Source organism: Solea solea, chromosome 4 (genome assembly GCF_958295425.1).
Source record: "Solea solea chromosome 4, fSolSol10.1, whole genome shotgun sequence".
Taxonomy (NCBI): Eukaryota; Metazoa; Chordata; class Actinopteri; order Pleuronectiformes; family Soleidae; genus Solea; species Solea solea.
In genome coordinates this window covers 13,303,120-13,326,907 of record NC_081137.1, presented here as the reverse complement: position 1 = coordinate 13,326,907, position 23,788 = coordinate 13,303,120, and the positions used below count along the sequence as shown (strand labels likewise).

The following is a 23,788-nucleotide window of genomic DNA, read 5'->3' as shown; positions in this document are numbered from 1 at the left end:
TTGTCCGACTTCCTACTGCGAAACTAAATGCTTCTTCATGTGTCTCCATGCATGAAAATCTGCGGTAAACAGGATATGACGGAATATTTACACCCATATTTACTACTGGTCTATGTGCAGGGGATCAGTATTACCTGGGCTCATTTTTACAGAGTTTTTTACCCGAGGTAAAAGTCACCGTAATCATCTCGTAATGATTACTGACATTGGACATTAGGACGGGACTGAAATCACTAGGAACCTCCGGTAACAATTACTTCACCCCACCTCTCCATGGAAAACTAATCCCGTCCGAATAGGGTTTATGTCAACATAGCAGCATTCCCACACTGCGTACAGGAAGTGATGCATTTTATATCAAGACAGATGGATGCAACAGTAAGATTGCGCCGGATCAGATTGTTTGCGAAGTCGAACTTTTCCCCATTGACCGCAGCTATCAAAGGTCAAGTCTATCCTGCCTCGGACTTGGAGACGGTGATCCGTGCTTTCATTAGAACTTGATTGAACTAGTGCAATGCACTTTAATTTGGGGTTAGGGACAGGCTTCCATTTCATGCTTCCAATTAGTCCAAACTGCTCCTCCCAATCAGTATCTTCATTCAGCCCGCTTCAGCCATGTCGTCCATCATATGCTCTCAGGTCAGCTGATCACCTGCTCCTGGCTGTGCTAGAAATGAGGTTGAAGCCGAGAGAGCATTTGAAGTCACTGCTCCGAGACTCCGAGAAGTTTTATGTTGAATAATCTTCTATTTTATTTTTTTTTTTTTATGTGACTGTACGGCCCTTTTGCCAATGTTTAACAATTTCACTGGATAAATGCTTCTTGCTCCTGCTCTGTTGCTCTACAGTGGCGTGCACAGACATTTGAAAGGGCAGGGGCAAAAATGAAAAGGGCACCTACTGTACACCGATGGGGCCAGGTGCCAGTAGCTTAAGGCAGGCCTGTTAAAAGTGTGACCTGGGGCCAATGGCAGCCCGGCCCTGGGGATTGAACCTTTTTATTAGAAGGGCACCCATAGGAAAAGTTGCAAGGGCATTTTATAGGCCACTGCATCACTTTTTCTCCACTAGAAATCCACTCCTTTAGAAACAATACATGTTTTTTATTTATATTTTTGGTTTAGAGGCCACATATGAATGGCAGCCAGTAGGGCACGTCCTCATTTCTCATCTTGTGGCATACAAAAGACCAAATAACATCAACAACACTCACCAAAACGATGCACTGCAGCTTTAAATGTGAAATTAACTTGGAATCTTTTTAAAGCTAATATTGTTTAACAGCATAGTTTAAGCAAATATCATCTGCTGTTAACTATGGATGGAACTTGTATGCACTTGCACAGTACAGGCACGTATATGCATTAACATAAAACCCCATGCCAAACTAAAGCGCCACCAAGGTTAATAGAAATATGTAGAAGAAAGTGATTTCTTGTGTGTACTCTTGTTATTAGTGTGGTGGCGCGAAAACAGGCATTCCAGTCTTTCACAATGAAGTGCACTGCAATGCCCAACTGTCGTTACTCACAGAAATCCAATGGTCCAATCATTAAAGCAAAAAGCATCTTTTTATCTGTATTTGAGGTTGATCTGATTGATGTTTTATGTCTCCATAAACTATTTTTACCCTAAAGTTCCCCGCGTTACCATTCCATTCGAGTCTCATCATCTACTTCTCTGCAAAATAAACATCCTGAGACCTTAGACAAATTTTGGACATTAAGAGCAATTCGTTTGTTTTTGTGAAGATAAATCTGGTATAATGAATCCTCAGATGCTCCTCTGTCCAACCAGATAGAAAAAAAACAATCCACTCGCTGAGCTGTCTCCTATAAATGACTCATTTTCTTCTCCCTTTCGTCTTAATTTAATGCTAAACAGCACGTCACCGTTTTGCGAGAACTTCGTGTGTTTGTCTTCCTCCGCTTATCTGGGTTAGGATGCAGCAGTGTTGGTAAGAAAGCCCAGACAACTCGTCGGGTGGGATGTTGTGTGGCGTTTCCAGGCTAGTTGACAGATGCGATCTCTCCAGTGTGTCCTGGGTAGAAACCTGCCTGCACGCCTCCCTGGGAGGAGGTCTGAGCGTCATCCTCACCAGATGTTCAAATGGAGGAGCAGCGGCTCAACTCTGAGGCGTGGGCCACCCTGTGGAGGAAACTAATTTCGGCCGCTTGTATTCACAGTCATGTTCTTTTGGTCTTTACCCACAACCCATGACCTTAGGTGAGGGTCTGAACACAGATAGACTTATAAATTGAGAGCTGTGTCTTCTGGCTCAGCTCTCTCTTCACCACACCAGCCTCCACCTTGAACCGTCTGTCCATTTTTTACCACTTGTGAACAAGACCCGGAGATGGGTTTCTAGCTGAGAACCATGGCCTTGGGCTTAGAAGTGCTGATCCGCATCCCAGATACTTCACCCTCGGCCACATCATCTGCACAACGGCAGAGACAGAATCCTGATCGGACCACTGATCCTGACTTGGCTGCGTCTAGAAATTCAGCTGACAAATGGCAGTCCAATCCCAGCTGGGAAATATAATTATACCCGAGAAAAACGTGAACAGTTTTCATTCAAGCAAGTTTTGTCTAACAACCTTGTGGGTTATTTTTTATAAAAACTTTTTTATCGAAAAGCGCTGTGACTCGGATGTGACAAAGCAAAAAATTGCAGCATGTACTTTGCTATTTTAACTCCATTTAAACCTCATTATGAACATTGTGGATCCAAATCTCCAAAGCATAAGCCTCCAACAGGGTCTATTAAATTAGAGGCACAAATGCAATGTAATTAGTGCTTGATGGAACAAAAAGTGTTTTGTGTTCTTGGAAATGTTTGTCTTCCTTTTTTTTTTTTTTTTTTTTAGGATTTTCATTTAAAAAAAAAAAAAAAAATCCACTCCGCGATAAGACCTTAAAGCTCTTGTGAATATAAACCGTCAAGTCGACCACCTTGACTGAACCTCCGTCTCTTAAACCTTGGCAGTAATTAAATGAGAGATAAATGAAGCCATTAAACAAACTAACACTTATCAATGGTTAAATGGTGAGCAATAAAGCTCGATTATCCCCTCATTTTCTCCTGTTGGGCACCAGTCCAAAGGAAGCAATCAGTAAAGGTTGCTGTAAAAGACAGCACCCATTAACGAAATATACTAACTCGCTGCAGCTGGTCAAGGCTTTGAAGGTGGACTCTGTATCTCATGATCGCACCACTTAAGCCTCAATTTGGTTTTTCATTTGCAGTTGCAACACATATTTAAGTTCCCAAAGGCAGAATTTAACAGTGTTTTTTTTTTGTTTACTTTATTGTTTGTGTGTTTACATTTAAAGAAAACAATTTTCAACTCTTTTATTTTCAAGATTTATCTACTCAGAAAGAATGTTCCCCTTGTTCTTACTTTCAACCCAGTCTGACCAGATTTCATGGCTGAAAGTGAGGTCATGTAGGCCACCAAGAGAGACTAATGCATTCGGATGACTCTGTGTGTGTGTGTGTGTGTGTGTGTGTGGATCAAACACTCCCCCAGATATTAAACCCACATGCACGCACACTGTACACAGCAGAGGATCTCTTCTGAGCCTTGGGGGTGGCCTTTGTCTATTTCTATTATTATCTTTACGGTGAAAGATAAATGCATGCAAGTGGAACAACGCTAGATAATGTTGACTTCATTTTTTTTTTCCCAAGAGCCTGCATGCAAATGCTGTACTGTACACCAGAGCCTTTTAAACCACAGCAAAGCACAAGTCAGTCATGCAAGGGGAGGTGTCCTCACATTTGCTTGAATTAGATTTGTTTTAGTGGCTTTGTAATTCCGTTTTGTTGCATTGCTGCTATAAATGTCTTCCTTTGGACGAGATTCAATTTAACTGGATCGCTAACATGTATTATTTCAGTCAGTCAAAGGCAGAGCAAGTTCAAATGTTAGCACACACCATTTCATCAATAATAAGGGTTCGGTCTTGTTTTGTTTTCCCAAAGATTTCTCACTGGATGATACAATTATAAAATAAGAGAGGGCGATACAGGGAGACGGAGACACTTCAACGAACTGAATGCACAAATAATATATTATACAGAAAGAATCTCTGGAGTTGAGGTGAAATTATTGAAGTATGAAACTTTCCGAAATTCTGTTGGCCATATGAATTAGGACCGACCATGTTTTGCTTTGTCCAAAAGAAAGTACATCAAGGGACATCATGGAAATAAAGGGAGGAGAGACGAGGACATAAAAGAACATTGGGTCTCGGTCAGTCACCTTTGAATCCCCGTACTACAGCAAAGAAACTACAGCAAAGAATTGAGGAGAAAAATGTATTTTTTCTTAGTGTAACACACGTCTGCCTTGTGTGCATGCAGACGTGCACGGACACATTTTTGATGTTGGAAAGTGCAGTCTCAGGTTCAAGGTGTAATTTGCAGTGTGGAGGGTGTAGATGAGAACATGAAGATCATGAAGATCAAAGCTGCCGGCAGGGAGGTTAGTGATACCCAGGCTGCTAACAACTGGCACCAACGTCTGATGGAAAGCGACCAAACAGAAATAATATGTTGTGTCCCCTCATGGTGGATATGAGAAAGCATGTGAAGTTTGTTTTTGAAATGAACTGCATCCATTGATAGACAGTATATGCAAAGACTGCATGGACTTTGCATACAATACATTATATTGTTCTGTGGAGCAACCTCTGCTTCAAAATGCAAAAGTCACTCTGGCTGGTTTGTCCATTCAGGCTGCTCTAGAAACATGGCAGTAAAGCAAGACTATTGTAAAGCAAGGCTCATTTTAATGCTAGAAATACTATTTTTGGTTTAACTTATACAAAGATACTTGGAGGTAGTATTCAATTTCTCCTAGAGCTGAAACAATTACTCAGTTTAATTTATTACTTAATTAATTGTCAACTGTTATGATCATCGGTTTGAGGCTTTTTTCATTATTAAACAAGATTTCTGATTGTTTTAGCTTCTTAAATGTGAATATTTTCTGGTTTTCTTTGCTCCAGATAACAAAGAAATCCTTAAAACTGAATCATTTTGGTCATTTGAGAACATCCTCATTTCCGGGTTTGACAAACACTGATCAACGTTTTCTGACATTTTGTGGATCAAGCGATTGCTCGATTCATCGAGAAAAGAATCGACAGGTTAATCGATTATGAAAACAATCGTTAGTTGCAGCTCTCTCCCAATAAATCCTAAATGTTACACACTGGACCTTAAAAATAAGAGTTATTGGTTTCACCACCACAACACAAAATGAATGAAAGTGAGTTTAACTTGACTCTTTTTTAATTCCTGAATAATAACTCCTGTTGTCAAGAGGATAATGCTTAATTTCATTAATTCACAGAAAACAGCTTACATGTGTGTTACTGTGGAGCTTTTTCCAACTTATTATTTTTCTTACGTAGAGATTACACGGAGATGTATACAGCCCACTGGTAATTTAATATTTAAAATCTTGTATAATTGTGGTTGTTGATCAACATACATAAGGGGACATATTACAGAAGGAGAAAAAAAAACTATTTTAGGGTTAAAGTATTAAAGATGACTATAATATGCAAATGTTTTAAAGGAGACTTTTGCATTAACATACTTAACCTTGCAGTGCAATTGCCATAATGTCTAATGCGATTGTATGGATAATTTGTGTTTTAAATTAAATTTGTAATTGTTTTTTTTTTGTTTTGTTTTTTTTACATATAATCACAATCAGGATTAAAAATCATGCAAAAAAAAATAATCTATCCATGGTAAGGTCAACACTGATATCAGCTTTCTAGAATATGAAGTAAACAAAAGCAAAAAAAGAGCAAAGAGAGTTTCATTTATTATTAATTTAGTACATCATCACTTTCACATTATTAAAAACACAAACTCGGTTACGTAAAAGTCCATGGGGATACTTGGACAGTAATTTTGAATAAACAGTTAAGAACTGCTTTTGCACGATTTTAAAATAACTCATCCTGTGTATATGTATCTATGTGTATATATATATATGTATGTATGTATATGTATATATGTATGTGTATATATGTATCTATGTGTGTGTGTGTGTATATGTATATATATATATATATATATATATATATATATATATATACACATATATATATATATATATATATATACACATATATATATATGTATATATATACACACTATATATATATATATATATATATATATATATATTGTAGAGGTCCAACATGCAGGACTTTGTCTCGCATGTTAGACCAAAGCAAAAATGATCCTGACAGCTAATGCCAGTAAGCTATCATGCCTAATCTAGATGATCCCCAGTGAAAACAGATATGTAAGATAATGTGTGCATCAAGTTACTTACGAGCCCAGGAGGAGACGAGCTACTTGCGCCTTGTCATGCTGGAGCCCTTTCGCAGCTCCCCTTTGCAGAAATGCCAGACCAATATTAATTTCAGTCTTATCTCTCCTTGGCCTTCTTGCCAAAGAATGAGCTTTCTTTCGAAATAAATCTGGACAGTCGCCTTCAGCTGGATGTTTTGGCTACATTCAGGTGACATTATTCAAATCCAATTAAGTTCTGATTCATGACATATCAGATTTGACGGTCCACATTCGTAATATGGCTTTCATCAGAACGTGAACCGCCTTCTCAAACAGCACGCGCGCGCACAGTGATCCATTCTCGTAGGCCATCAACAGCAACAGAAAATGTCACATTTGTGAGACCACTTGGTATTGAAGTGGGAGCTATGTAAGATAAGATCCACCACGGGCAAATTCACTTACTGAAGTGACGCAAATCGGGATTGACAATCACATGTTTGCATCCACGGAGTGCTGAAAAATTCACATCTGGTTCACATCAACGGGAAAAAAATCTGATATAAATCACTTCAGCCTGGTAATCTCTGTGTAGCCTTTGAACTTTGTGCTGCCGCTACCAAGTTGCTCGCCTTGGCTGTGTCTGTTGCTTAAGTGGATGTCGTAAATTCACAACAAAGTTGGAGTAAATTGGTCGGTGATATGATACAGGAGTGTTCAAATGTGCTCACGAATACCAAATAAAACCCTCATTTGAATGTACAACTATTTTTTCAAAAATATATACAGGGTCCGGTGTTTTCCGTGATCTTGATTGCAACTGTCGGACCGGCTAACAAAACAGAGGCCTCGATAATAAATCATTAAGGTCTCCTGTTTGTAGCTGCTGAACCTTCAATATGGCCACCCAGCGAAAGTGTCATGGATGCAGTCTGTCGTATTTTGTTTTTTTCCCCCTGTAGTATCTTTAATGTGGAGGTTAATTTTCTCCCTGAAAGCACATGTGAGTCAGCTGCCTGTGCCTCCCACAGCCCTGTGTTGATATTGCAACAAGCGTCAGGCTTGAATTCAAATTTAACCAATTACGCTAACCAACCCCCCCCCCCCCCCCCCCCCCCCCCCACTCCCCTTTTCTCACAAATACAAAAATCCAATCAGAGTCCCAGCTGAAGCGTGACAACCACAGCTTGACTCCTTGACTTAAAAGGCAAAACATGAATTTGCCTTTTTATAAAAAAGCCTTTTACATTGATCAACTGTGTTTTTCTTCCAACTGGAAAGTTAGACCCTCATTGAGAAGAAACTAAAAATGATGAAATACAAATCCCCCCCCCCACACACACACACACCAAAAAAACATTAGCGTGCACATGATATCAGAAGCCAGTTATGCATTGATCAAAGACTGTATTATGACCACTGACAGAGACTGACACATCTATCGTTTACTCTAGTGCGGCAAGCCTCACTGTATCATCCACCAATGTGGCAGAACAGCAAATCCCCCATTTAAATATCCAAAAACTTTTTCTTAAAGTGCTTCATAAATAAAATCCAAAGATGGCAGTCGTGCATTTTTATTTTAAATACTTTTTGAAGTTGTGTTAATTCATTGTTTACTGCTCAACCCTCCACAATAGGGCAGAGGCGGCATACACCCTGGAAGGGTCGCCAGTCCATCGCAGGGCTAACACACAGAGACGAACAACCATGTACTCTCAGTGCTAGCCACTAGGGATAGGAACCGGTATTGGTCCGATACTGGTCAAAGTCACTGGATCGGATATCATACAGATAAAAATATAAAATCAGATACAGTCCAAAAATCCTATAAATCACAATGCAAAGACTATAAAAATGCAAATAAAAATCAGCAAAAGCATTTTAGCTGATTTTTTTTGGGGGGGAGAACATATGTTACACAATTGAAAAATGACTCAGCACAAATTCATTACATCATCATAGTTCATAAATGGTCTGTATCGGACTAATATCTGTATCGGTAGATACTCCAGTTTGTGATATTGGTATCGGTAGTGGACACAGAAAAGTGGTATTGTCTCATCCCTACTAGCCACGGGTCCTTAATGTGGCCTTATTTTTATTTATTTTATTTTTAGCAATTAAGGCAGGGCACGGCTGTTTAGCAACGTCATGCACGTAATCTAATCAGAAAAAACTCTCTGTGTAAAACTACTGTAAAATCAGCTCTGTGCCATTGCTAACATGCTCAGGAGGAGCTCACAAATGGACACTGATTGGTTGTTTGTATTCTTCACAATTCTAATCATTTTATTTTAAAGGTCCAGTGTGTAAGAATGAGTGGCATCTAATGGTGGGACTGCAGATTTGAACAGCCTGAGGATGCCACTGGTCGTCCCTCTCTTTCCCAGGCATGCCAGTGGCCTTCACATTTCACTCTTTCTCATTTGCATAGTAAGCTTCTGCTGCAGAACATGAAATGTAAGCTGTGGCAGCTGGTTTGTCTGTTCAGGCTGGAGAAACATGGCGGCACGAGCTCTCAGAGCCCGTGTCTCCTACGACGAGTCCTGGTCGGGTATTCCTTCGTCTTGGACTCGCTGTACAAAATTCCTGCGCTGCCTATTCTCTTGTGTGTAATTTATGTAATTTATAACACCCATCAGTAGAAGATCTAAGACCTAAGGATCATAAAACCACAGAAAGTCTGAAACATAAGTAGCTACCAAACCATTAAGAGCTGTAGACCAATTAAAGAACCTAAAAAAATGTGTTTTGAAAAATACTGAGTGCCAGTGTGTGGCTGAATTTTAGTTAACTTTAGCTCCATGGTTCTGAATAAATTGATTTCCCCCGCCTTGACTGTTTAAGAAGACTAATAAAAATAGTATTAAAATAAAAGCATAGGAATGTTTTTTTTTATTCTGCACTCAGCATTTTTATTTAATGGGAACTGCTCCACGTTGGCTGTATGTTGTCAGTGATAAAAAAGCTGTTTTGGTCACCTTCTTTATGCGTGAGTAAAATCCAATCTGAGAGTCTGAAATAATGCCCAGGCATTATTGCTATTTCTGATCCAATCTCTGGAGCCATTTGCGCAAATGTTTAAAAGCATACCAAATGAGACACATGGAAAAGTGCAGGGGATGTTTACTTTGGTTTTTAATTTGAAATGTCCATCACTGTTATGCAAGAGTGGGAAACAAAAAGGATTTATGTGAAGTAAAATCTGTGTCAAACCTGACAGACACAGGCCTGATTTTGAAGAAACGTGCTGGCTCACAATATTTCACCAGGCCAAGCGTTTTCATTTTAAACACAGCCTGAAGATCGTCCTCCTAAAACACGCCATGTGAGATTTGCTGCTCCCTCTTATACACAATGCGGGAGCATATTGTTGCAAGGAGCTGCCGCCCCCTTTGTGAAACGCTGAAAGGATTTACCTGTAATCTGGCTGTCTTTTGAAGAAGAAACACTGAGCCAAAATAATTCAGTGGCTTTAGCAGCTGCAGTAGAAGCGACAGGGAATGAGACTGGTAGCACGCGACAGACCATATTACAGCGCTGTGAAGATAAAACGCGCGGAGCTATATATCAAGTCACTTCACAGCCCTGTGAGCTGCACAACCACCAGCAAACAAAAACCACTAAGATGAATCCCCAACTGTGAATCATGTGACATCCCCCACAGTCTGTGCAAAGCAAAGCATGCGCTGTGGCATTATCACTTTTATTTCAGATTTGAATGGCAAGCATAGATCATGTGACTGTGCGTCGCTGTCAATGCATGTAGAGTCAATGGGCAGAAATTAAATATGCTTGTGTACATTTGTATTTGCTTTAAAACTGAAAAAAATATCCTCACAGCGAAAGAAAAAGCCTTTAATATGTAGCCTGAATGGACAAACCCGACAGAGATTGTGTTTTACAATTTGAAGAGGACTCCCATTGAGCAAATGAAGAAGAATTACATCCCTTCTGGTATGTGAAGGGGTGAGTTTTTCTCACACTCCGGGAACTTTAAATTTAATGTCATCGGCCCAAATACACACGTATGATGTTAGAATTCTTGAAATGTGTTCAATATAAACTGAAATGGAGGAATTTTAATCCGTCATGTCACATCAAAGTGCATTTCTCTCAACTGTATTATAGACACATATGATATGCATATAGCATGAGTTCACGGTTTTAATCTTCAACATAGCTCTTCATATACGCTCTGTCATACATCTGAGGTCTTTGTGTCAGCAGCCGGGATGAGAAACTGCTCAGTGCAAATCCTCTCGCTCCCTCATGCCAGGATATTGGTGCGAGAGGAAAAAAAAAAAGGGAAAAATTTGAGTTATTATGGAGGCAAATCCATTACTTATTTGGCTTTTAATGGGTCAGTCAATCTGCCCTTATGGCACAACCACAGTACTGAAAGAAGAAAACATGGGCAGGTTTAAACAGGCTACAGGGAAAGGACAAAAGGACAATGAAATGAATATCATAATTGTGTTATACGATTCATGTATGTCGTGCAATGAATGTAGACGGCTTTATTCACACGACTGAAGAGACTGTGGCTTGAGATGGTTTTATCATATGTGAATAAATGTGGAAAACATGCCCGATTTCGCTTTCGTTGTCAGGGTTTTGAGCTGATAAATATTCACCCAACCTTAACAGTCTCTCTGTCCAAATAACAAACACATGATTTTCTATCCTGATGTAGTTTTTTTTTTTCTATTTCTGATTACTCAAAAAAACCAACATGTTTTGCTCCATCATTTCCACATGTCCTTTCTGTAAATCGAAAAATGCGATCCATGGGCATGTAAGATAAGCTGTGGGCCACTATTATCTTTTCTCTGCCATCAGTAAATGGATTTACTGATACATCAGCAGATCCTTAGGTCAGCCAAAATCCGTTTTTCCAGATTTTCCCTGTTCTATCCCTCTGTGGGCTCTTAATGGGGAGAGAGAATCCAAAGGTCTTACTCAAAGCGGCGCTCTTTCTTTCTCTGTCTCTCTTCTTTCCCCTTTTTTTTTTTATGTAAATCGATCCAGTCTTGGGTTCCAGTATTAGATTGGGGGTTGTTGTGTGTACTGTATTTTGCCCGAGGCGGCTGGCTGTCTGGCTTACACATTACCCCACATGCCAGCTTCAGTCTCCTTTATGGAAAACTGAAATGTAGACCGCAACCGTATACAGCCGATTGTCCACATATGGGTTAATGTTTGCAATTTGACAGTGCATGAATAAACAAACACACTGAACTTTGAAGCCGCAACGTTTACATGCACAGACACAAAGAGCAGCCGTGGACTTTCTATGCAGTTGTATCACTGTCTAATAGAGCAAGAGAAATGAGCAACCACAAGGCAAAGGAAAGAAAGAAAGAAAAAACCCCTCCTGAAATGTCCGTTTGCCATTATTTGTAGCACCTGCTTAATCCTTTAAAATCACAGCTCAATACACTCTATTAATTTCAATGGCTCTCCACTTCAATCTCTCTAAACATCTCTCCTGTGTTTAAAGGGCTGACCCAAATACTCCAATGTTGGAGTCTCACTGCTGAAGCTCCAAAGATTCAAAAGTCATCCTTTCTTTTGCCCTAGTCAACCTCACACACACAAAGACCCCTTTTTAAAGTTGGTATTAACATTCATTCTGAGTGATCTGATTAAGGCCCGATTGTTTTAAGCAAAGGATTTTGAAGACTCTCACAATTTGTCCTGAATGCGTTCCCAAATCAGATCACAGAAACCACGTTTGGAGGTGGTTTGAGGATGAATGTAGCCACATTCCTGAGCGTGACGCATTAAAGCGGAACTTTGCAAGTCTGGTCGTACATTAAAGATGGGGACATGGTACAGAGAGTACATGTTTTTCCGTCTACCACTATCTACCATTATCACTGGATAAATGCTGCCCCTCACTCAGTCAATCGTTTCCTCATCCTCACTTCCTCCAACAACGGTTTTCTCTGCTTCTTTTCCGCCGGCTCTGCCATGATAAATGTCTAAAATAACACAAGACCTTGTGAGACTTCCGGATTCTAAGGACTCCGGGTCAGCAGGCCTGATCTTGCAAGCCGGATTTCTGCTAACAGATGGTAGGGGGAGTGGAGACAGCCGCCAATCTCCATGCAACAAGACATTTAACCATCGCAGTGACCCTGAATCTGTGTTAAACTAGGGTAAAAATCCTCCATACCACTGCTTTAAAGACCACCGCCTCACCTGACTCCTTCTGACCCACAATGGTTGATTCATTTGTTACTACTGAGACAATATTAACATTATTGTTGTATAACTTTAACTGTATATACTAACATAACTGTATAACTTCAGTTATGTTTTTAATATATACAGTATATATATATATGTATGTATATATATATATATATATATATATATATATATATATATATATACATATATATATATATATATATATATATATATACTGACACCATTTAAGTGTGTCAAGAGGATTATATCAGGTAATATCAGCAATATTTTGTGCAGCAGTAGAGAAATACAAAGATGTTCCTGCCACGTCAGAGTTTCATGACGATTGACCTCTGAATTTAGAGATTAATTTTAGTTGATGGGCTTAAACGTGCTAAATAATGCATGATAAATGGTGGCAGCATTGCTACAAGGCCATAATTATTGTTAAATCTGTATCCGTGCTATTATGTTGAAGTCTTAATTCTCTGAAATCATGAAAAATAGATCAGTTGTATTACAGAAACATTTGCATTTATTCTTATTTCCTAACCATTGCGCCGTGTCAGGTTTATTAATGTAGAAATATATAATTGGAATTAAAATAGGATGAGGAAACAGAAAAGGCTTTGAAAAATTAAACATGTAGGCCATTACAAATGTTATACATACTCAGTGAACTCAAATTTCTTTTGTCTTGAAATTGTATTTTCCCACAAAATTGCACTTTCTGCTTCTTTACCAATGCCATTTTACACAGTAAAGATACACAGTATATTATTATTACTTTGATCCAATGTTAATGTGCTGTATGCTGTCAATCCTAAATGTATCACCTCCTTAAATGCTTCTCTTTTATGTTTACGATTAGGATATTAACATTTAATGGTTTTACAAATTGTTTTATAGAATACATGTATTGTTAAAAATACTCTAACCCTAATGGTTACAACTACCAGGTATGAAGTGTTTGGACTGTGGAATCAAAATCTGATTTAGCACTACTGTCAATTATTAAAATGCTAACATGAATTCTCAGTGGAGTACACATCCAATCCTCTATTTGTAAGAAGGGTTCTCAAAACCAATCAGGTTTACAAATGATAGACAGTAATTTCTTTTCAAGCTAACGAGAGATGTGTCACCTAGGTTTTCTCCACTATTTTTTATACTTGGATAAAGATTAATATTGCACAGATGAATGTTTGCAAATATATATTTAGCGAAGTCAACTCCCAGCAGAGATGCCATTCATTTGGTTAATTATGGTGCTGTCTGCCTTATACACTCGTGGGAATCCTGTAATCTGCATGAGAGCCGACTGGCTATGGCAGATCACGTTGGATTTGTGAGGAAATCAATACCACAGCCCGACTATGTTTGCTGCTGTGTTGGCCCTAACAGTTTGACTAATGGCTCACGTTATTGAAGACCATGATGAGCTCAAGTTGTCACTGACAGTGTTGCAATTTACCATTTTCCAAATCTCTGTAGTCAATACTGTACTTCCTATTATGGCATCCATCACTTTGTCAGTAACAATAACAAATGACAATGTCAAAATGTTACTCTTATTCCAACTCATACAGACTCCCACTGCAAAGTTTTGATGGCAGGAAACATTGTCAGTTCTATTCTACTGCAGATAATTCTCTCATTATTAATTTATAAGACCTTATTAATGTGATATAACTAAATTAGGGCACAGTGATTTGTGGTGAATTTCTGAGGTTTTATAGATTCCATCCTGATGGCGGATGAGTATGAAATCCTTAAACTGTGGCTCTGAGCTAAAACATGTTGTTCCTTTTTTGATAATGAAAAGTATCTCCAGCTCTGTTCAGCTAATGCAGCCATCTGCTGGCAAGTTCTAATGGAGTTATGGAGCCTCTCAAGAGCTATTTAATAATTTAAATGTGGAGAGTATTCTCAAGACTTCATATCCACAAGGCTTAATTCGAAATGTCGGATTTAGTTTTTCATTTGTATAGTTGCATTTCCTAAGACTAAATATTCATTCTACTTTAACATTGGTTATAGTTCACACCATTGTTTAATTTTATTACTCTCTATAATCCTGTTGCTAGTTCAGTGTAGTTATCCTAGCTATGCATTTATATTATGTCTTAGAATGTTGTCTGTGATGGGAATCCTCACAGGTTCACCCATATGCACACACCTTCCTGATGATATTATTAATCGTTAAATAAGAGCAAGTTGCCCCTTTAAGTTTTGTTTATATGTGATTGTTGCAGTACGTTCTACGATTAAAATATTGCAGAGACCTAAGATAATTAAGAACAGTGAGAAACTGGTAAAAAGAAATACCACTTAATTAAACCTGTGGCTATTTATTAATTTATTTGTGCAAGAGTGCTGATTACAATTTCTTTTTCTTTCAGGGTGGAGGTCTCAGGATTCCAGCTGACACCAAGAATTTGAGGATCAACTACAGACCTGAAAAAGAGAGACAGAGCGTATGCTTACCATGATGGTTCCTGCGAGAGTGGCAAAATTCTGGGCTCGGCTCATTCTCCTCATCCTTTGCTTGACACTACATGCCGGCATGCTTCAGTTCACTGCGGCAACGATACAAGGATACATTGAAGATGAGAACATGGTTTGTCCATCTGAATGCAGGTGTGATGAGGACTTCATCTACTGCAATGATCGTGGCCTGAACTCAATTCCGTCACTGCCTCCAACTGCATCCGTTCTCTACCTTCAGAACAACCACATAAACAACCCAGGCTTGCCCACATCTTTGGAGCGCCAACTTTCTGTCCGTGTGGTCTACCTCTATGACAATGAACTGGATGAATTCCCCTTGCACCTTCCACCATCTGTGCGTGAACTGCATCTGCAAGACAATAACATTCGCACTATTCCTCGCAGCGCTCTGGCTCGGATGCCCCTGTTAGAAAAGCTCCACTTGGATGACAACTCTATTTCCACTGTCAGCATCGAGGATCAGGCCTTTGCTGATAACCCACGGTTGCGCCTACTTTTCCTTTCGCGCAACCATTTGTCCAGTATCCCCTCAGGACTACCTGCATCTCTGGAAGAACTCCGCTTGGATGATAACCGAATCTCCACAATCCCAACCCATGCTTTCCGAGGTCTCGCCTCACTTAGATGTCTTGTCCTGGATGGAAACCTTTTAGCAAACCAGCGAATTGCTGATGACACATTCTCTCGCCTTTCCAACTTGACTGAGTTATCCCTAGTCCGTAACTCCCTCCAGACCCCACCTGTCAATCTGCCCAGTGCCCATCTGCAGCGCCTGTCTCTACAGGACAATGCTCTCACTCATATGCCTCGTGGGTCTTTGGATGGCATGCACAGGTTGCAGAGGCTGGACCTGTCCGGAAACAATCTCACCACCCTACCAAAAGGACTGTTCAAAGACCTGGAAAACCTGGGTCAGTTGCTGGTGCGAGGTAATCCTTGGCACTGTGGCTGTAACTTGCGTTGGTTGTATGACTGGCTGCTTGCCCGTGGTAACACCATCACTGTCAGAGGTCTCACCTGCCATGGACCTGACAGAGTGCGAGACATGGCTTTGATAGACCTGGCCAGTGAGATGGTGGAATGTGAGGTAGTGAGAACAGCAGGGACCAGAGATAGAGTTGGTGGAGGTGGAGTAGATAGCTCTACTACTCACACCCCTCCACAGGGTTCTCTCTTCACCCTTCGCTCAAAACGACCTGGACTCGGGCTTCCTGACTCAGGTTTAGATTATACTCTTAGCAGCAGTGGTGTGGGGAAGAGCTTGGCCCTGAATGTGAAGGCTCTCTCTCACAACAGTGTCCGTGTTACCTGGAGTGTGGCCCAGCCCAGCTCCTCCTTTAGGCTGAGCTGGCTCCGACTGGGCACTGGAAACGCCATGGGATCGATCACAGAGACATTGGTCCGGGGGGACCGACGAGAGTATCTGCTCACCTCGTTGCAACCTCGTTCAAGCTACATCATCTGCATGGTGCCCTTGGCTTCAAGTTCAGAAAGCAAAGGGGCACTTTCTGGAGATGCTGACGCAGATGAAGCTCTGGTATGTGCAAAAGCTGAAACTTCAGACCTCAACCCAATAGAGGAGGAAGAAGATAAAAATTCACAGCAATTGACAGCACTGCCATTGGCAGGGATTATAGGTGGAGCTACTGCCATTGTGTCTTTGGCTCTTATTTTTGGCATCTTCTGTTGGTATGGACATAGGACTGGACATTTGTGTTCCCGTGACCACTATACTCGCAATAGCTCTCGAAAGAGTAAAACCTATGATGATTACATTGAGTCGGGCACCAAAAAGGACACTACCATCTTGGAGATCCGTGGCCCAGGGTTTCAGATGACTCCTATGGCGGCTTGCCAGCCAATGCAGGCTAAGCCTCTTCGAGAGGATTACATCATTCATACCATATATCCCTCCAATGGCACCGGGTTGTACAAAGGTGCTAACGAGGATTCTAACGCAGGACACGGCACCAACCGTGGGTACAGAGAAGGAGGAATCCCAGATATAGACTACTGTTACACATGATGTAATTTACCAGATCCTATTCACAGTGTTATTGGAAAACTGTATAGATGCACAATTTCCCTTCGCATGGACTCTTCTGAAGCACCCCTCTGTGCCTTCTTCTTCTGGTCACCCATTCCAAATTACTTGCTGTTCAATGCACTGAAAGTACTGTATGTGATTAACTGGAATGGAAATCATGTGGGAACAGTTCACTGCAGGAAGCAGTAGCCTGCACCCCAGGTGTAAATGCACAGCTGACCATTCCCCCACCATCTTAGAAATGATCTGTGTATGTTGTCTTTTCTGCTCTTCTCCAGTGACCTGTTGACAAAGAATGTATCCACTATGGTCAAACTTGGTGTCGGTGCGGATAGTGTTCTTTGGCACACTGGACTCATAGCAGTCAATTATAAGTGGTTAAGGAATGACGATAAAAAGACATTTTTTGATATTCATGTCCTGCTCACTCATCATACGCAGTATGTAGTCTTATCAACTCATTGTTCCAAATGCCTCAACTCTATCGATGTGCCCTACCAGCTATTCCAAGGAAAGGGCTTTGTAAAGCTGTGAATTGTTCTATTTCAAACGATCCAATAACCACTTGTCTTAAAGTAGGCTTGTTATTACCTTATTCATTTGTCATCAAGTTGGAGATCTTATCTGGGCTGGTCAGCCTTGGTTATACCTCTTTGAGATCCTCAGCTTGAGCCCAGTATTGTAGTGTTGCATCAGATTAGATGCAGCACGAGTGTGTAGATAATTTACTTAGATACCGACCGGACTGTGTTTGAAAAATGCTTTGCTATTTTTTATCAGTGGTTTGTTTAGTAATCAGGTCCTGCACAGCTCTCTTTATTTATTTTACTCCTTATGTAAAGCTTTTTGTCTCTGCTTAAATGTCTTTTTTTCGTTTTAACTTTCTTGTTTGTTATTACTGACGAAAACCCAGCTTTGATGAAGACAGTGGATTTGGTTTATCTAAGCAGCAAAATAGGAGAACACTGTCTCCAGGTTTGTGTTGTCTTAAATTCTTGGATGAGACTTTAAAATATGTAATCGGAAAATTAGACCCCTTTCCAAAGACTAGCATGCAAGCCCACTGAGATGAGAGAAACCAACCTCAATCTGTCTTTTCCATTTTGTGCCTGTGTGCTTATCCTGTGACTTCATTGTATGTCTTATGGTTAAAGAACATTTCTTCCACATGCTTAAGGTGATGCCAGTGTTTCCACAGCACCTGGACTGGACAGTAATACTAATGCGGAATGTCCTGCAGCCTCCTGTATGAGGCAGACTCTAATGAGTGAACCTTGAAAAGAGGGAGAGAACTGTGAGTGCAACTGAGGAGACTCAAACCGCAACACTGTTGACCTGCACTGTGGGGCAGCGGCCAAGCTGTGGGTGGGTGGATGGACTGGTGGGGTGTTTTCGAGGTAGAGCGACTCATCAATGAGGGGAGTTCATTGATGTTTGTTTTAGCAAAGGTAAAAGGCCTCCACTTATTCCACCTCTTTTATTACTGAGCAGCACTAAAAATGTAAATGTATCAGCACTTAGCAGAGAACAGGGACAAATGTAATGGCAGGCACAGGGAGATGGAGGAAAAAGAAACATCCCCAGGCACTGGCAAAGATACAGAATTGATGGCTGTGGCAAAGTGGAGCTCACCCATGCATAAATCTGTTTTTTCATATTCAGCCTCTTCCCTTGGGTTTAATATTGTTCATTTGTTTAGGGGAAACCAGTTGTGCTTCCTTGACTGTGCAGCCTGCCAGAATTTTTAAAAACCCTGGTCACAGACAACATGTCAGTGGAATGTATATTTTATCTCACACCCAAAATCACTGGCTCAAACAAATAACATCTTACTGGCCTGGCTAATTCTGTTTTGGGGAATGTTGATATTGTGTAATTGGTATTTTATAGTGGGTCTATTCAAGACGCATACTTCCTGATCATTTGTATAAATAAAACCATGGCCACATATACATGAATATTTTTTTCTCTGGTCAAAATATAGAAAATAATGGTGCCATAATTTTGCTTGAAAAAAATATGTGAACCTGAGATATGTGTGGAATTTGCTTTATGAATTCATCTACAGAGGGGATCAATAAAAAGTTTTATAATCTTGTTATTACTGAAACCTGTCATTTCACAGACTGCCCGAGGAGAATAACCTTTTTTAAACTCACTATATGTTCTTAAACTGAAAAGAAGAGAATATGGAGGAATTATCAGCGTGCTAAAAATAATAATCCTGAGCGACATTGAGATAAACCATGGCCATCTACAGTGTAAAGCCAGAAACTTGCTTGCTGTATAATGGAGTTGAGAGGAGTCAATCGGCTGCTGCCCTCTGTGAATTTTGTTAAAATGCAACCTGGGACTTTCCTGTCTTTCAAAGTAAATCAAACCTAAAATAGATTTTTGGCCACTTCAACCAACAAGAGTTTATGAAGTCATATGTAATGTGTTTTGTTGCCAAGGAGAAGCGATGAAGATTTTCATCTCCATCGCTTCTCCGGACATATTTACTACAGGAAAAAAAAAACCTTAGGGAGAAAATCTGTCAAACAGATTCATGACTGTCAGAAAAAATGAGCTGAACAAGACAAAAAAAAACTCTGTCAGGGGAAAATATTCTGACAATTTCCAACATTCTGAGTGTGAATGTGTGACTGGGAGACATAAAAGGCAGTTTTATACGGTACATAGGCTTATATCATGTATCATTTATGCCAGTGAAAAGGCTTCGGTGATGAGAACTCAGTGTCAAGTATTCCGGAGTATTAAAATGAATATCCCCACAAAAATGCCTGTCTCTCAAACAGATGTTGGAAAAGCCTTATGAACATGGTTGATAATTGAAGAATGAAAAATGCTGACTTTAAAGAGAAACTTAAAGTAGAACAGTGCGTTGCGCTCACACCCCACTGTGCTATCACACCCTGGTGTGCACTTCTACTTAACTGCAGCAAGGTAGAGCACTAACACTGACCAACAAAAACTGTGTTTACATTACTCTTGAAGCAAACTAACAGTTTTCATTTTAACAAACTAATGTTTGCTAAAGAGGAAACTATATCTCCATTTATTTTTATGTGTTCGTTATCATACATGATGACTGCAAAATGTGCCTCAGTTGCAAGCTGTAGACTGGAATGCATGTAACTCATTTGCTTCTTCACAGTGACTAAGAACAAATGGAGAAATCATTGTTTGTCGCTTGCAGTCGTGTTGTGTTTGGCTGTGTCTGGGAAAAAAAAGATTATCCTCAATGTCTGTGGGCTGAATAGCGGAATTACTGGGTGTTAGACTGTAAAGGCACACAAGAGAATCACCATCTGTGAATCTGAGGTTCTAAATATCCAAAATCCAGACTAAGGAAGTCGGCTTCCTTTTGTTACGTTAGAGCCATTGTATTGTTTTGATTGGTTTTATGTTTGAGCTTCAAGGAAACAAAAAAAAAATTCTGCCATCTCACTGAAATGTGCTTCATTTCTCTTGCACTGTCTAGGCCCCCGAGGGTGTGGCATGTCTGTGAGCGATTTGATGAAAATCACTGCAGATCAGTGATTGTAACTGCTCTTGCAGAGCTTTGTGAACAGTTTGTAATGGCAGCAGAATTCCCCATGCAGTGCAAAAGAAGTTGATTGGATTAGACACTTGCCAATTCGGTACAGGGTAAATCATTTCCTGGGTGAGTGAAATGTACTGAGTCCATGATACAAACTCGTTCTCTCGAGACTGAAGTCAAGAGGGAGCTAAACAATAATAATGCATCTCGTCAAATCTTCACGATGGTCACAGCATCTACGCTCTGTTGAATTACAGGTTAAAGTAAAACTTGCATTTATTCAAAAGTTATTTTATTAACTGCAGGTGTCGGCTCTTATTTCGAAGTGGAATAAATAATGACTATTGGTTCTGCTGTATCAATTTTGATATGTATGTTCAAACCAATGATTCCCAAAGTGTGGGCTTTGGCCAACTGGTGGACTGTGAAGGTATTGCAGGTTAGCCACGAGACATCGTAAAAACAACAATTTAATTTGTAGTTTTAAATCAAGCTCATTTAAAACAAGATGGAGCATTACCACAGGAGATACGATCAAAATAATTTGTTAAAATTAAATGCTTAATTCCTTAATTGTTAGCCTTTTCTAAGTTAAAATCATTATTATTATATCTTATTTATTTATCTTTTAGCTGTTTTAGTTATTTAAAGTTTGAGCAGGTGTCATTCACACTGGAATGTAAAGAGTGTGAGTTCAGATTTCAGTGGCCCACAAAAGAGTTTTGGAATTCAGATACTGCCCTAGCATTCTTAAATTTGGGAGTGCAAAAACGGAGAAGATGCTTATTTAGACACCTGTTATGACATCAGTAAGATTGTAGTCACCAATGGATTATATGTAAACTGCTGTATTAAGAAGGGAAGTAAAGAAATGGTATTTGGAAAGCCGTCTCTGGCCTGTACATCATTGTGTGTGCTGCTCGTGCAGAACACACTCACCCTCTCTCAATGAAGGAGTATTGTCATGGTCAGCTACATTACAATTCCAATAACTGTGACCTCAAGGTTGGACATTAACTTATTTCTTGCCTCACTCCTGGACAATTTAACACCATCCCCTTTAAATCTCATTGTGCACTGCGAAAGAAATGCCAGGGGAATGAAACGTGAGAAATACGGTATTGGAAATGAGGCCAAAGGGGGTGATATTGCTGAGAAAGAGATCTCGTTGCCCATGTTGGCTATGGGAGTCGTTTAGGAGTCTCACAGCAGATGGGCTTGTACGGTTTCGAACACAGATGGCTTAATACGTTTTTTTTTTTCCAAGAATATAACAGTTCAGAGTTGATAAACTGGCAATCTGATCATAAGTTCATTAGAATTCAGCATGGTATTTGGAGGGAATTGTCTGATCCTGAAGGGACAACTGCGGCAAACTGCAGGCTATTGATGGCTTACCGTCAACTCAAACTAGACCTTTTCTATTCAAGTAGCAAAATAAATTCACAACCCTACTGCATAGCAGCAACTCATTTCTAAACATCATGTTTTTCTGGTTCATTTTGAACTCACACCAGATGTGTCCAAGGTCTCCGAATTATCCTCTGTGTCACATTGGTATATCTTGCAAACAACAGATAAACACAGATAGTGTACATGGAAAAGCTGAAAGGGAAGGACTCCAAAGAAATCTGAGTTGAAAGACATTCTGTACTTTCCGTGAGGAACCTAATTATGAAATGGGCCAGGCAGAGGGAAATACTCATCGTGATTGTGACAAGACAATGACAGCTCGTCCAGCCGTCTTGACACACGTGTGCACCAACATCCTCTGTGTCTTTGAAATTAATTCAGCTTTCACTTGTTGTAATACCGTATCGTTTTTGTGTGTGATTTGCAACCATTAAGCCAATGTTTTCCTCTTAACTCCTACATGTGGGAGATAAACCGAGACAAGTTTTGAGTGTCGGTGTGAAAGGTTTGCTATAATAATGGAATGAAGCAGATATTACCGAAAGGCAAATTCGTTGCAGCACCAGTAGGTACTCACATCTGCATGGAGTGGGCTGTTTATTCTGAAGTGGTAGTAATCACCATGTTGTGGCTCAAATTACTAAGGTGGTGCTCTACACTGGAATAAAATTATATTTTATAAATCAGTTTAGCTTAGATCGAGGGTGGTATCACTGTCACAGCTGTTTACTGGGTAATAAATACATCCTACAGGAGCCACTTAATCAAATAAATGCCATTAACAAAACACTTAATGGATTCTGGCTGTGCGTGTGTATGTGTCTGTGTACTTCTGTCTTTGTGAGGTCCAGCTGGACCTGAGGAGGACATTTTGTCCCATTTTACCGCGCTTGTAATTTTAGTATTCCGTCAGACCATTTTTAAACAGGGTTTTGTGATTTCCTTCACACCGAAGTGGGCCTATTTAGCAGATAAAATCATCCTATTTTCTTTGTGTGTTTTTGTAAATTACTCCCTATTGTTCGACTCTGAGTCACACTGAGAGCAAAAAATAAATATGCTGTTTTCCTTAGAAGGGACGTCTCCTTGCTGTGTGATTAAATGTTAATTATGGTTCTTGAACTGAATATTTTTCTGATGACTTACATGTATATCCTGTTAATGCTATTTAAATTTCTGTTCATTATCACTGATTTAATTCATCAGTCATAGAGGCCGTTCACAAGTGTCTGAAAAGCTCAAAAGGCCTGAGGTGTTCTTAACTAGGGTGCTTGTGGGGTTGCACCCGCCATTACTAAACAACATAAAAACCATGTATTATCAATGTATTATCAGCTCTGCATTGCCTTCAAAGCCGATTTACTGTGTGGGGAAAATACCTGCAGTGTCTGGGTGAATCTTATCGTTTGTACTCACCAGTTTGACCTACGTGTACATCATCGTCGTGGGTATCAAAACACACGTTGAAAGTGCTTGCTGCTTTTTAGCACCGGTTAAATGAATATATTTGTGTATGTGAACAGTCCCTAATACTTTGATAGCCATCTTCAGGCACACAGACCAGAGACAAAATGCTGGGTTTTCAAGCAGCCTTTTTCGTAGCCAAGTAGCAGCATGGCTCATTAGTTGGTCCATCACGCTGGTCCAGACATTGCTGTGCCTCATGATGATTTGTAGTCATTTTACTCGTTGCCATCACTGCCATCATCGTCACCAGGTTAAATCCCCATTTAATCACTAGCGC

General features: G+C 40.0%; 1 protein-coding gene across 1 annotated transcript in view; it reads left to right on the top strand.

The window, feature by feature from the left end:
• flrt1a (fibronectin leucine rich transmembrane protein 1a) overlaps positions 1 to 19,188 on the top strand; it is a 58,574-nt gene extending 39,386 nt beyond the window's left edge. The window contains exon 3 of the mRNA XM_058628214.1: positions 14,932 to 19,188. Within this exon, the coding sequence (XP_058484197.1) occupies positions 15,009 to 17,066 (2,058 nt within the window). The 5' untranslated portion in view covers positions 14,932 to 15,008 and the 3' untranslated portion in view covers positions 17,067 to 19,188. The remainder of the gene's footprint in view (positions 1 to 14,931) is intronic.
• The last annotated feature ends 4,600 nt before the right edge of the window (positions 19,189 to 23,788 follow it).